The 14,091-nt window shown below is 40.1% G+C and overlaps 1 protein-coding gene across 1 annotated transcript; it reads left to right on the top strand.

Annotated features, from left to right (window-relative positions):
* Positions 1–11,769: 11,769 nt before the first annotated feature.
* LOC148021071 (uncharacterized) lies at positions 11,770–13,883 on the top strand. The gene is made up of 4 exons (XM_087698204.1): positions 11,770–12,454; positions 12,535–12,908; positions 13,008–13,149; positions 13,243–13,883. The coding sequence occupies exons 1-4, from the start codon at positions 11,770–11,772 to the stop codon at positions 13,881–13,883; spliced, it is 1,842 nt and encodes a 613-aa protein (XP_087554330.1).
* Positions 13,884–14,091: the final 208 nt, after the last annotated feature.

The raw sequence follows: 14,091 nt of genomic DNA, 5'->3' as shown, positions 1-14,091 counted from the left end.
ATATTGAGGTTGTGAAGTCCACTTTACATTATGGACTTTTTTATGAGGCAGGTAGGGATGTATAGGTCTTTGGATACACAGATGCAGATTAGGATGGTAGCATGTCAAACAGAAGATCTACTAGTGGATTCATGTTTTCCCTTGGTAGTGTAGCAGTTACATGGAACAGTAAAAAGTAACCTACAGTTTCTTTATCGAGTATAGAGGCTGAGTATAGAGGCATTGTTATGGTAGCATGTGAGGTGGTATGACTCCAAAAGTTGTTAGGTGATTTGGATGTGTAGAGAGATGGTCCAGTTGTCATTCATTGTGACAACATGAGCAGCATACAACTAGCTAGGAATCCACTGTTCCATGCTAGGACAAAACACATTGAGGTGCACTACCACTTTGTGAGGGAGAAGGTACTTGTAAGAGAGATTGACTTGTTATATATCAGCACATAGGATCAAATAGCTAACATTTTCACATAGGCATTGGGTGCATAGAAGCTTCAAAAGTTTCGAAGCTTACTTGGAGTTGCAAAGATTGAGTTGAGCTTGAGGGGGAGCGTTGAGATGGCAAGCTCAACATGTGCAGACATTGATAATGGATGCCTGGATAGATGGGTCCGCGCATCTGCACTTAGCACATTGGTGGTCATTATGATACTCACATGGCCCTTGACTTATCACTTATTATATTTAGTTTGCTACACCTACCTACAGCTAGCAAAGATATAGCACCAGCCGACTAGTGTAGTCTATTATGCACTGTTTGACTTAGTAGGCCACTTTTCTTTATATTGTATCTTATCTATACTTTGTGTAAATTGCATAGTGTGTGGAAGAACAAGAAGATATCAGCAAGAAAACGTTTTTGGCCTCCATCTCTCTTCTTGTGTTCTTGAGTGAGCTTCCTCTTATGTATACAATGTGTGTTTAGCGCAACAGCTCAAGTAAGTCTCCCCCACCACGTGATTCTTGATAGCTTTGTGGGTGGTAACAAGTCACAACCCCCTCCTTAAGCTTGGTGGCCGATTTCTCCAACAGTAGCATGGAGGGCTTTGATGGAGCCACACTGTCCTTGCTGAAAGCCATGACTATTTGTATCTTGCCAATAGTAAGGTGAATACACTGAGACTCGTAGTCAATATTACAATGTGCTTGCTTTTTAAATGAATTTCCTAATTGTGATTCCTTACTAGAATCTTTTGTATTGGGAAACACATAAAAAATTATGGGTATGATTTCAGACTTGATGGAGACTACGACCTTGCACTTTCCTGAAAGTGTATAAATTGGCCCCCAAATGGGCTAAGTTTGGTGTTAGTGGGTTGTAGTTGTGGTTGGTCAATTTGAGTCTAATGATCATGAGTTAAGATATTAAAATTAGCTCACTCATCAATCAATGCATCAAAGGCATGTGTTTGTTGGGTGGTGGTCGTTATGCGTAGGTAAGCAAGTGCTACTACCTCTTCATCCTCCTCATCAATTTCCATTATTGTGGCAACTCAGACCTTCACAGGGGACTTTAGCATGGGCGGCTTGTGCATTGGATGTATGGGGAATAGTACTTCTTTATGTAGCTATCGTTGAAGAAGTCTATGTCCTCCCCATCTAGGGTCTCGAGCTCTACATTGCTGATTTGGCTGATAGTGCAAACTCAGAAAGGCCCTAATCCCCTAAACTTCATCTTCTATTTATGGACTTTTATTGAGTACAACAACACCAAGTTACCTTCTCTTGAATTCTCGTTGCTTGGTTAACATGCTTTGTCAAGATTGTGGGAGAGAAGGAAGGAGTCTCACTTGTAGCTTTCTTGCTTGCACAATGGGGGAATACACACAAGGGTGGAGGCTGAAAACAGTTTTTTTCTTCTTAGTTGTGGAAGCCAAAAGAACTCTAGTACAAAGAAATAGAAGAACCCTAGATATGGGTCTCAAAGCAAACTCAACTAACTAAGGTGGCATACTAACTGAGCCACGAACTAGAGTAGATAAGGATAGCTATCATGTAGCTATTATTCAGGGGCGGTGTACCAACCGCATCTGCAACTGACAAGTCGGTGACATAAATACACAACGGTCACCCTGGCGTATTACGAGTGGAGCTCGATATCTCAACATGCTTGTCAAACCAGCTCTTGTGTCACGCCTTTTCATGAAACAATGCATGGGTGGCTAGGAGTTGAGTCTCCAATAAATGTTCTAGCTCAATTAGGCGCTCCATTCATGCCTCCTTTCTATCCCATCTCCATTGGATGGCTACTCTAAGGCTGCTCGGGATAAAGAACTCTACATGTAGAATGGCTCCAATGTTGTAGAAAGGCTACCATTAGTTTGTTGTCCCAATCATATCACTGCGCAAGGCAAAGACTACTTTGGTTAGGACATTCACTAAGATCTTATTAGTAGACTTAGCATGGCCATTTGCTTGAGGGTAGTAGGGTGAGGATTTTTTATGGATAATCAAAAAGGTCGACAGGAGGTGAGCAATCATTTCATTAATGAAGTGTGTGCCTTGATCACTAACTAGTTCAATGGGGTAGTAGAATCATGAGATCACCTACTCCCAAAGAAACTTAGTAGTGGTTCTAGCATCATTTTTTCTAGTGGCTTGTGCTTCTACCCATTTTGTGAGATAATCCATGGCCACTATAATGTACTTATAGCCTGTGAGTATTATGATGTAAGATTGATCAGCCCAATGAAGTCAATTCTCCATTCTTTGAAAGATTGTCTTGCAATGATTGGAGTTAGCTCCATCTGGTCTTTGCAACAAACATGTACCTTAGTCCATTGGCACTCATCACAGTGCTTTACGAATCATGCGGCATCTCGGAAGAGAGTAGGCCACCATAATTGAGACCACAGCACCTTGCAGGCTATCATGTCTCCGCTGAAGGTAATTCTGCCATGTGCTTCTGCAAGTACATCATGCATCTCACATTGTACACACATCTACCATAGTATATCCATCTTGCCCTAGTCTATAGAGCTAGCATGCTATCAACTGATAGGGTTGTATCTTGAGAATGTGTCACTTAATTTGGGGCCTTCTTGATAGGTCATTCAGGTAGTTTGTGTTTTAGCACTTGGACAATATCATCTACCCAATATGGTGTCAAATCGGCTCTAAATAGATCTTTCTCACTAGATAGATTAAACGGATGCACATCTGGCAAATTGTCCATTATGCCTTGTCCATCACCACAACGGATTCTCATGTGGGTATGTGAGACATATAATCAATCATGTAGTGCTTCTTCCCTTTGCGTACAACCACAAAGAAGTCTAATTCTAATAGCAGAAGTAACCATCGAGCAATATGTCTAGTAGCACAAGGTTTGTTAATGAGATAAAGCACGACTTGATGGTCAACAAAAAAGGTAAAAGGCATAGCTAAGAGATAGTGCTGAATTTTCTTTACAGCAAATACCATGGCTAAACCCTCTCTCTCCATTGTAGAGTAGTTCATCTCCATATTCGTGAGTTGTCTACCAGTAAAGATCACTAGATAGTCTAGATTGTGTTCACTGGGCTGACATAACACAGCTCCCATGGAAAACTTTGAGGCATCAATGTGAATGTGAAAGGTCATGGGGCTCTTAGGATTGGTGCAGTGGTTAGAGTCTTCTTCAATTCTTCATATGTGCATTGGCATTCCTCAATCCATTTGAATATTATCAACAGTTTGTATAGAGGTCTAGCAATTAATGCATAGTTCAACACGCATCGTTGATAGTATCCCATATGGCCTAGGAAGCATTGAACTCCCTTTCCAATTAGCTGGTGGTGGGGTAGGTTGACAATAACCCCAACTTTTGAGAAGTTGGTTGCAATGTCATTCTTGGACACCACATGCCCTAGGATATATCCATGCTTTACCCGAAATTGGCACTTCAAGGGGTTCAATGAGAGACGATATAATCTGCACTGTTCAAAGAAGACTGGTTGAAGTTTGTCTAGGTATTCCTTCCAACTTGAGTGAACACACAAGTCATTAAGGAACACTTCTAACTCTTGCATAAGCATGTCCTTCAATATAACACACTTCTAGGTGCATTTGTTAGCCCAAAGGATATGACTATGTAGGTGAAGACACCCCACTCAGTAGCAAATGGGGTCTTATGCCTATAATCATCAGGATATACTTGTACCTAATTGTACCCTAAGAAGCCATTTAGAAAACTATAGGGTTGTTTACCAGCTACTCCCTCAAGCACACTCAATGTACGACAGTGGATAATTGTCTCTCTTTGTAGCAGTGTTAACCTTCTTATAATTGATGCACACTCTGATCTTTTCATTCTCTTCAGTACGATCATAATGGGAGAAACCTAGTCTATGTGCTCAATTTCGTAGATGAATCCTACTCCGAACAACTTATTTATTTCTTCTTTGAGCATGTTTGGGATTCATAAGATACGGTCATTGCTTGACCGGCATCGCATTAGGTGTCACGGGGATGCTATGAGTCACCATGCTTGGATCTATCCCCTTCGGCTCATTGAGGGACCAAGCGAATACATTTATATACTCTCACAAGAGAGAAATGATACTTGCTTCTTCGTGCTCACTCAAGTCATCGACCATGAATAGGTCAAGGCGTTTCCCCTCCCTTTGCCAGATTGACCTCAACTTTGGAACGACCTTCTATCGGCTCACTTGCTTGCCCTTGTCATTTGGCTCCAAGCAAGATCACTACCCTATCACCTTTCTTAAATTTTGTGAATTGTTTTGGTAGGTCTTGCGGCTTTCTCTGCTCCCCATCTTGTGGTTCCCTACGTTATCTCCCTCTTTCCTCCTTCAACCTTTGATGCCTTAGGTGGATTGGTAGGTCTCCCTTGGTGCGTTTGGTCTTAGGTGGTTGAGGTATCTCAGGATCACTGTCCAAGCTTACTTCTAACTCAAAATCAAATGCACTTGGTTGGGTGAGGCCTACTTTTTTGTAATAATCAATCACTCATATGTGCTCCAACCATGTGCGATCACAATCCCTACGCATGACTCCTTTCTTGATTTTGAAGACGTTCTTCCTCTGTGGTTTGGAGTCTGGCATGTATTTGTTCAATTGTTGAGAATAGCAAATGATGCCTGATATAGAGGCTTTCCCATAAATGGTTTTGTATGAGAGATATGACAAATATGTATGCTCTAGAAGCTCTAAGAAGAGATGTCCAAAATCCCATAGCATAGAGAAGAAAAGTGGTACTATCCAAAAAGCTATAAAGGAATGTATTTGACACTCATTTCAAAAAATGGTACTATCAATTTGAGTCACTCAAGATTGTGTTTATGAGTCCAAGCTAATCTATCTTGGAACCTAATTCACTTGAGTTACAATTCCTCATTTTGATAATGTATCATGTGTTTTGACTTGCTTCCCAACCATAGCCGATCTAGGTCCATGTTTCTCAACATGGTATTAGAGCCATGGCTGAGCTAGATAGCTAGTGGATGCATCTTACTTCTTCCTTGCATACTTTAAATCCTTACTATTTTTATTTTTCTCATTGTACATGCCATTAAAATCCTATTTTCATCTCAATTTCTTCAAGCCATCCACACATCCATTGTCTTGTACGAGGTGAAGGAGCTCAAGGAAGGAGGTGTTGCTCAAGAAACTTGGTTCAAGGTTTGCATTGGAGGTGCTAAGCAAGGGGGAAACTTACCAACAAGCTAAGGGATTGCTTGTGAATGAAGTTGGGGGACAGCTTGGTCCAATAAGTAGAAGTTTTGCTTACCTTCAGAAGTTGAAGCTTTGCTTATCCCCCTCAAATAGGGGCTCTACTTCTCTCTTTGACAAAGATAGAAAAGGGAGAGAGGAAAAAGACAAGAAACCAAAGATAGAAATAAAGAAGATGAGTAGGAGGTGAAATCCCTCTCAAAAGTCAGAGGAAAAGATCAATCACTTCTCAAAGAGGAAACCTCTCTCTCTCTCTCTCTCTCTCTCTCTCTCTCTCTCTCTCTCTCTCTCTCTCTCTCTCTCTCTCTCTCTCTCTCTCTCTCTCTCTCTCTCTCTCTCTCTCTCTCTCTCTCTCGTTTCATGCAAGCACGATCAGTTTGGTGGCGCGAAGAGGCAAATGTTGTACCAACATCCCTCTCCCTCTAGCCAAGACCAAGATATCGTCATCATCCATACAATTCCAACAAGCATTTATCCATAGCCATGTTGCTGGGGAGGTTGGCAGCCACATGTGGCTCTTCCTGCAATGCCACCACCTGCACCACTCCTGCTACAGCACAATCACTGGCAGCACCACCAAGCAAAGTAAAAATCATTTTTGAACAGGGAGACTGGAAAGTCACGAGGGTTTGGATTTTTCACTATGTCATCAAGGAAGACATGAAAGATCTAATTATTGATGTGAAAGTGCATTCTACTACATTGAACAAATCCTCAGGGCCAGTGGGCCAGTTTCTTATCACGGTGGCTATGGCTGTGGTTTGGGAGAATGGATTTGTAGGTAGTAGCGCAAGCAACAACATTGTCACAAATGCCAAACCCCAATGCCATTAAAGGCAACTTGTCAAACGAGCAAAGCTGCACAGTCCATCAGACTCAGGTTAAAGCAAGCAGAAAGTCTAAACCCATGACTCCAACTAGAGGTACGATGACAGAGTAAAATCAAGCAAGAAGACAGAACAGTGCCGCTACTAAAGTAGTGTATGGAGGAAAATTCTGATTACTATGAGCCTATGTTGAAAGTTGAGAAAGAACTCGTAGATGCTATGCTCAAGGAAAAAGCCTCCCAGTCAATATTGTTCACAATTCGCTGCAATCGGAGAGCAAAAAAGGAATTGTAGAGGGCAAGAATAAAGATCTTCAACCAGTCTCATTTTCTTATGCAGCTCAACATTATCATCATTTTGTTTTTTTTCTGAAAGGCTAATACTAAGATTAAAGCCCTAGCCCCTAAAGGCCATTCACATCAACTCATCCTCTCTCTCCCACACTTACTTATTCACACCTACACTTCTCCAAAATCCATTGCCATGTTAAGACCTTTCAGTGATGATTGTCTATCCATTGAGCCAAATAAAATCCAAAAATTCATGTATCTCAAAATTCATCCAATGTATGAGAGTTTGTCCAACCAAGCCCATATACCCATCAATGTGTTCACTTGTAAAAGCATGAAGCAAAATGACCATGTCGAGAATATTGAAGCAAAAAGAGAAGTACCACGCACCAACAAAAGGGATAAGAAGCACAACAGAAAAAAAAGAGCATGAAGACAAAGAAGAAATTCGAAGAATGCCAAAGAAGCATGAAGAAGAATATACTTTCCACCACTACAAACAAAATGTTTTGCAAAAATTTTCCATCATGGATCTCGTTTTCCCTTAGTGGATTTTCTTTCCATAGTGGATGTAACAAACTCTACCGAAAATGTAAAGTTTCAAGCTTGACCTGACTAAGGCTGCCAAAGAGCTAGTCTCCTGGTCCATGTCTGCATGTAGGGGGGGAAAATGCCATGAGGTGTAGGGACTCATCATTTGAGGGGGGTGTTGAGAATAGCAAATGATGCCTGATATAGAGGCTTTCCCATAAATGGTTTTGTATGAGAGATATGACAAAGATATATGCTCAAGAAGCTCTAGGAAGAGATGTCCAAAATCCCATAAGCACAGAGAAGAAAAGTGGTATTATCCAAAAAGCTATAAAGCATGTACTTGAAATTCATTTGAAAAAATGATACTATCAATTTGAGTCATTCAAGATTGTGTTATGAGTCCAAGCTAATCTATCTTGGAACCTAGTTCACTTGAGTTACAATTCCTCATTCTACTAATGTATCATTTGTTTGACTTGCATCCACCATAGTCGATCTAGTTCTAGGTCCATGTTTCTCAACATCAATCACGTGACCCTCAGTGTCAAACTCTATTGTGTCGATCCCTCCTTCGATCTCGTTCACTGAAGGAACATCAGTCCTCATACTCATCGTCTCTGAGTCATCATCATTCGACTATTCATTATCCCTTAGGTCTTGATACTGCATTTCCTTGTCATTGGTGACTAAGGCCCAATTGTACATCAAGTTCAGATCTTGGTCCATCGCCACTTGGGTTCGTCCAAGAGATCCTTGAGTGGTTTGAGATTTGTGGTTGGGTTACTGACTAATTTTTCTCTCAGGTGCTCTAAGATCTCCTAGAGCTCTCATTTGTTGTTTGGGACATGGAATGTGACGTGGGTGGGTTGTCCATGAGAGCTTCTAGCCATTATATAGAGACTGGTACTGAGGGTTTGTTCTTGGGCTCACCAATTGCCTTGGTAGCTTGTTCGTAATCCTCGTTGTTCGAGAATGGCAGATTGATTGTATCAAGGGCACAATGCGCACCACTAATCAAAAGGGAATAGAGCTAATATTCTCGAACCAGGACATAGCGATGGAATTCAAGGATAATCTTCCCCCTTTCTTTCTCTTGGTTACACTGCCTTGAATCATGGGATACATTTCTTACTACTATGTGTGTGAGCATGCCTATTGATGGGCTGAAGTTATAGGATGTAGAGGGTGCACTCTTGAATGATGAGGTTAACAGAAAGAATATCGATGCTTCTCGCACCTCTCATGCTTTGATAGTTAGAGGAAATAATGGCACAAGTGGTAATATCATCATGGGAGAGACTCTCTACAAGTCTCATTCTCAGTCACATGGACAGTCTCATATAAGTCCTATGGCCATAAGTTTTCATTGAATTGTCATTAATGCTAGGACAAGTGCAAGAAAAAGGGCAAGGGTTAAGTACATGACAAAAATGATCATCGCAACATTGTCCGTAGCAAGTCCAACATTAAGATTGAAGAGATTAATGTTGTGCAAATTGATTCTAATGATAGATTCTTTGATACTTCATAGCTGACTAATGCTTTATCAAGATATACTTAGTGTTGGTGAGCTTATATATTCAAGGGCTTCATTTCATGTGACCCCTCATAGAGACTGGTTCCACTCCTATCACATTTTGATTGGATTTTTTCATTTGGGCAATAATCTAGCATTAGAAATTGTTGTTATTTGTGATGTAGTTTGGTTCAGCCCTATCTCTATTGGCACTTTGGATGATGTGGGTTATGCCATTTCTTTTGGTAATTCCTCATGGAAGATTACATGTAGGAATCTTGTCACTGCACCATTTGCAATATCTTCTGCCCCTTGACTATAAGTGATTTGAGTCTTCTGATAATTATTTATATGGTAGGCAGATACCTAATACACATAAAGAGTCTGGAATATATTGGTCCAATGCCTTGCAAGTCGTTAGGTGGCATGAAGTAGTTACCTTCATTGACTACACACATAAGATTTGAGCATATCCCAAGGAGAAATAAGAAGTCTTGACTACATTTCAATGTTGACTTGCTTTGGTTGAGTAGTCTGGGTATAGGATGAAATGCCTCATGTTAGATAATGGGGGTGACTATGTCTCTAAAGCCTTTGAGTAGTTTTCTAATGAGAGGGATATTAAGCATCACTCGACCACCCTGTACACCCCACCCCAGAATGGTATGGTTGAATGCATGAATAGGAAAATTTAGGAGCGCATCTGCAATATGCTTAGCCATAGAGACTTACCACAACATTTTTGGGCTAAGGTAGTTACTACTACCATACACTTGATTAATTGGTCCCCATGTACTGCTCTTCCATATACATTTGTACATACATGTAGAATAAGTGAGAAGACACACAAGCATAATTCCCATGCTCAATAGCTTTTTTTAGCATCGATTTAAAAGCTTGGTCATGACTCATCATAGAATTAAGCCTTAGAATTCGCAATAAGTGGGAGGACCACTTTCAAATCTATAAGGCTATATAGTATAGCCTAAATATCTAAGGCATTAATTTAAATATTCAAATTTATAATTTTTTATAGTTTTATTTACCCTTGAACTACGATCCACTTGATTGCTCACTTATTTTCCCTATCTATCCATAATTTACTTTTTCCCACCATAGAAAATTTTGAATGATTGTAATCTGCGAAACTAGCTCTATAGACCTTGCTAAGGTGCCCAGATGCTAGGCACCTTGGCTGCACGGTGTTTATATTTGAAGCCCAAAATGGGTGTCATGGCCATTTTGGGCATGAAACGAAACCTAAAAACTTGGGGCAAGGTGTCAAGATGAAGTCTAAGAATTAAGGTCAAGGTTTCAACTGAAGTCTAATAATGTTAGGTAAGGCACTGCCTGTAGAGGAGGTACAGTCTAGAAAATGTCCCTCGTATGCTCATTTTCGTGTCTTTAGTTGTTAGGCTTTCTGCCATGTTCCCAAGGACAAGCGCAATAAGATGGATCCTAAGTCTAGGAAAATATATTTCTTAGTTATGGAGATGTAGGTAAGATGGCTTATCATCTATGGGATCCGAAGGCATGGAAGGTTATCTGTAGCCATAATGTTGTTTTCCATGAGGAGAAAATGCATAAGCAACCTAAACACGTCATTGAGGTATGTAGGGTGATATTTTAGGAGGACCCTCCTACTACTATATAGCCCACTAAAGACCTTGTAGTAATAGTTGATGCTCTAGTGTCCTAGGTTCTTAATGCTCCACAGGATATACATCCTCACCACCTATTTTGAGGTGGTCTACTAGAGATAGACGATAGCCTACATGGTTTGAGCCCTCTGGATTATGTTATGGTGACAGATGATCGTACGCCTCTTACTATATGAGGCCATGCACAGAGATGATAGTCACTCTTGGGAGAGGGCCATGTAGTCAGAGTATGACTCATTGTAGAAAAATCATACATGGGATTTAATTTCTTTGCCTAGTGGAAAGTGTACTTTGCCATGCAAGGGGCTGTATAAGTTGAAAAGTACCCTTGGACATCCCAAGCCGATATACAAGGGCAGATTGGTTGCTAAGGGTTTCAAGCAAGAGCATGGTGTGGACTTTAATGAAGTCTTTTCTTTTATTGTGAAGATAACTATCCTATGCTTGGTACTAGATTTGGTTGCTCAACTTGACTAGGAGCTATATCAGATGGATGTCAAGATGGCTTTTCTTCATGGAGACTTGCATGATGAGATTTACATGGAGCAGCCCAAGGGCTTTGTAGAACCTGGCAAGGACCACCTAGTGTATAGATTGAGAAAGAGCCTTTATGGCCTTAAGAAGGAACCTAGGGAATGGTACCACAAGTTTGATACTTTTATGCATTCATAGGGTGTATTTCCATAGTGATATGGATCTATGTTTGTATACGAAGAAGACTCATGATGGTAGCCTTATGATTTTGATCCTCTATGTGGATGATATGATGATTGTTGCTGAGAGTGCTCATGATGAGCTAGATTTCTTGAAAGGTTAGCTCAAGAAGAGCTTTGAGATGAAGGACAATAGACATGCCTCACATATTCTTGGGATGCACATTATACACGATCACTCTAAGGGACTCCTTTACTTGTCACTAAATGAATACACTCAAAAGGTCATTAGCGGTTTCAACTACAGGATGTTAAGCCTATTGGCTGTCCTTTGCCTTCTCATGTGAAGATTAGTTAGGCTGATTGAACATTTGATGAATATAAGGCCGAGATTTGGAGTGTCTAACTTTAGCATACCTTAACTTTTTGCATCCATATTATAGATATGGGTCGTCCTAAGAGGGATTTGAGTCAATTGACTCTATCTCTAGCACTTACTCGAAGGAAACAGGTTGCTCAAGGAGATTCCATGCTTGTAAGTGCCTCATGGATTGCACGTCCACCCACATCTGACACACCTACTGCATCTACTCACATAAATATGAGTTTGGATCTAAACATGCCTATAGGGGATGCAAGTGAAATTGTGGATTCTTTTGATGAAGCTATGAGAAGTCTTGATGGGGTAAGAGAGCAATATGTTGCTCATGTAGATGCCACCCTAGATTATGAGGGTAGTGCACCTCAAAAAGTGAAAGGTCAGCGCTCTTACAAAGAGCATTGGAAAACATATCATCCATGGAGTTATTCATTGCACGATGCTTATGGTAAAGAAAGGATTTTTTGTAGCTATTGCATACAATTTCGAATGAGTAATGCTTTTGCTACTGTTGGGAGTACAGTACTTCAAAGGCCATCATTACAGACTCATGAGAAATCGAAGGAGCATGAGAAGGCTGCATTTCTATGGGCTGAAAAAGAAAGGAAATCTATGGTGCCTATGAGCTTGCATCTTGAAAAGATGGACTCTAATGCAGTAGATAAAAAGGTATCTCGTGTAAAAATTCTTTTGAAAGTTTTGTATTTCATTTCCATTAGGGATAAGCCTTTGTGTGATTTTCAAGAGAATGTCGAGGAATTGGCATTCCTTGGAACACCAAATGTTCCTATTGAGAATTGTTATGCATCCTACCTTTCATACACATCTTCTTTGCTTTTCTTGGAGGCATGTTATACACACTTTTATGAGATGGTTAAAAGTGAAATTATTGAGAGTCCTTTCTTCTCCTTGATGGTAGATGAGAGTACAGATGTCTCTAATGACCCTCATATGATTGTGTGTATAACATATTTGACAAAAACTGGTCATGTATGCAATCTGCAGCTGCTTTATATGATGCACTTTCAGAGTTCTTATGCATGTATGGTTTATCAAAATCAAAATTGGTGGGATTTGCCACTGATGGCTGCAGTGTTATGATGGGCATGGAGAATGGATTGGTTGCACGTTTTGCCAGAGATGTACCTCATTTGGTTGGAATTCATTGCATTGCACATAGAGATGCTTTGGCAGTCAAAGATGCATTGGGTGGATTTCCTATTTTTGATGTTGTGGAAAAGGCAGTAAAGAAGGCTTACAAATGGGTGAATAGCTCTTATAAGAGACATGAAGAGGTAAAGGACCTTGCTTTAGAGTTTCATCTTTCAGCCCATGAGATTTTGAGAATGCATGACATTCGTTGGTTATCACGTGGGCAAGTAATAAAGAGGATAGTAACTTTGATGCCAGTGCTCTTGCGAATTTGGAAGTGAGAGAAATGTGATTTGTATACCTCCTTTACCTCTTTTAAAGTTCAGTTTTTTCTTCATTTACTAACAGATGTACTTCATCATTTGAATGTTTTGAACAAAAAGTTCCAAGTTGATCATGTGGATATTACTACAATTGGCATAGAGCTTGTGACTACAATCGATATTCTTCAAGCTCGCTTTCTTGCAGGTGAGTTTGGTAGAGGTGCTGAGCATATTATGTAGTTTTTCAGGCAAGTGAAAGATGGTTACCTAGTGTTTCAAAATGGTGCACAACTGATAGATAAGCATACATTGCATATCAATGTCTTGGGAAATAAAGATACAGCCAAGGATCTTATCACATGGGATGCTTGTATTGATGTTGGAAGACAGTTTCTTCGTAGTGTGATAACTTCATTGCATGCTCAATTTTGTGACTTGGAGCTTTTTGAGGCTACCAAAATCTTTAGCCCTAGAGACTATCAAGAGGATGTACGTGGTATTTTCAACATGGGTGCTATATGGATTAGGCCATTGTTGGAAAAGTTTGGAGATATAGGGAATGTGAATATGTGTAAGTTGCAATATGAAGAGTTCATGGCAAAACTGAAGAGAGCATGTCCTAGAAAGAGTATGCATATGGCATGGCAGTTTTGTGCACATGATATTGAATGGGATCAATCTTTTGGCGAGATGAAGAAGCTTTGGCGTGCTTGCTTGGTTATTGTTGCAAGCACAGTCAATTGTGAAAGGGGATTCCCCAAGATGAACCGGGTCAAGTCAAATGACCGCAATCGATTGAGCTTGGAGAATGTTAACAAGCTTATGTTTCTTTCTTACAATGGCACACAAGATCCAAGAGAGGTAGATTGGGATGCGATCTACTCTACTTGGGATAGCTTGAAAGCTCATCGGGATGTTGATATCCATACCACAAGTTAGATAGTTGTGCTCTAGCCTCTCACTATTTTATCACTTGTATGAACTATTCTAATTTATTTTCTTTATTGACTTGAGATTTCACACTTGTTATTTTGCATACAATTCAAATAAAAAGATATTAACATTGTTGTTAAAGCTTGTAAGAATACAAAGATTTATGTCTCATTTATTACTTTGAAGTTTCTTACCAAAGATGCATGAAAATAGG

Source organism: Lygodium microphyllum, chromosome 18 (genome assembly GCF_053477565.2).
Source record: "Lygodium microphyllum isolate KBCC chromosome 18, Lygodium_microphyllum_v1.1.10, whole genome shotgun sequence".
Taxonomy (NCBI): Eukaryota; Viridiplantae; Streptophyta; class Polypodiopsida; order Schizaeales; family Lygodiaceae; genus Lygodium; species Lygodium microphyllum.
This window is presented reverse-complemented; position numbering and strand designations above follow the sequence as displayed.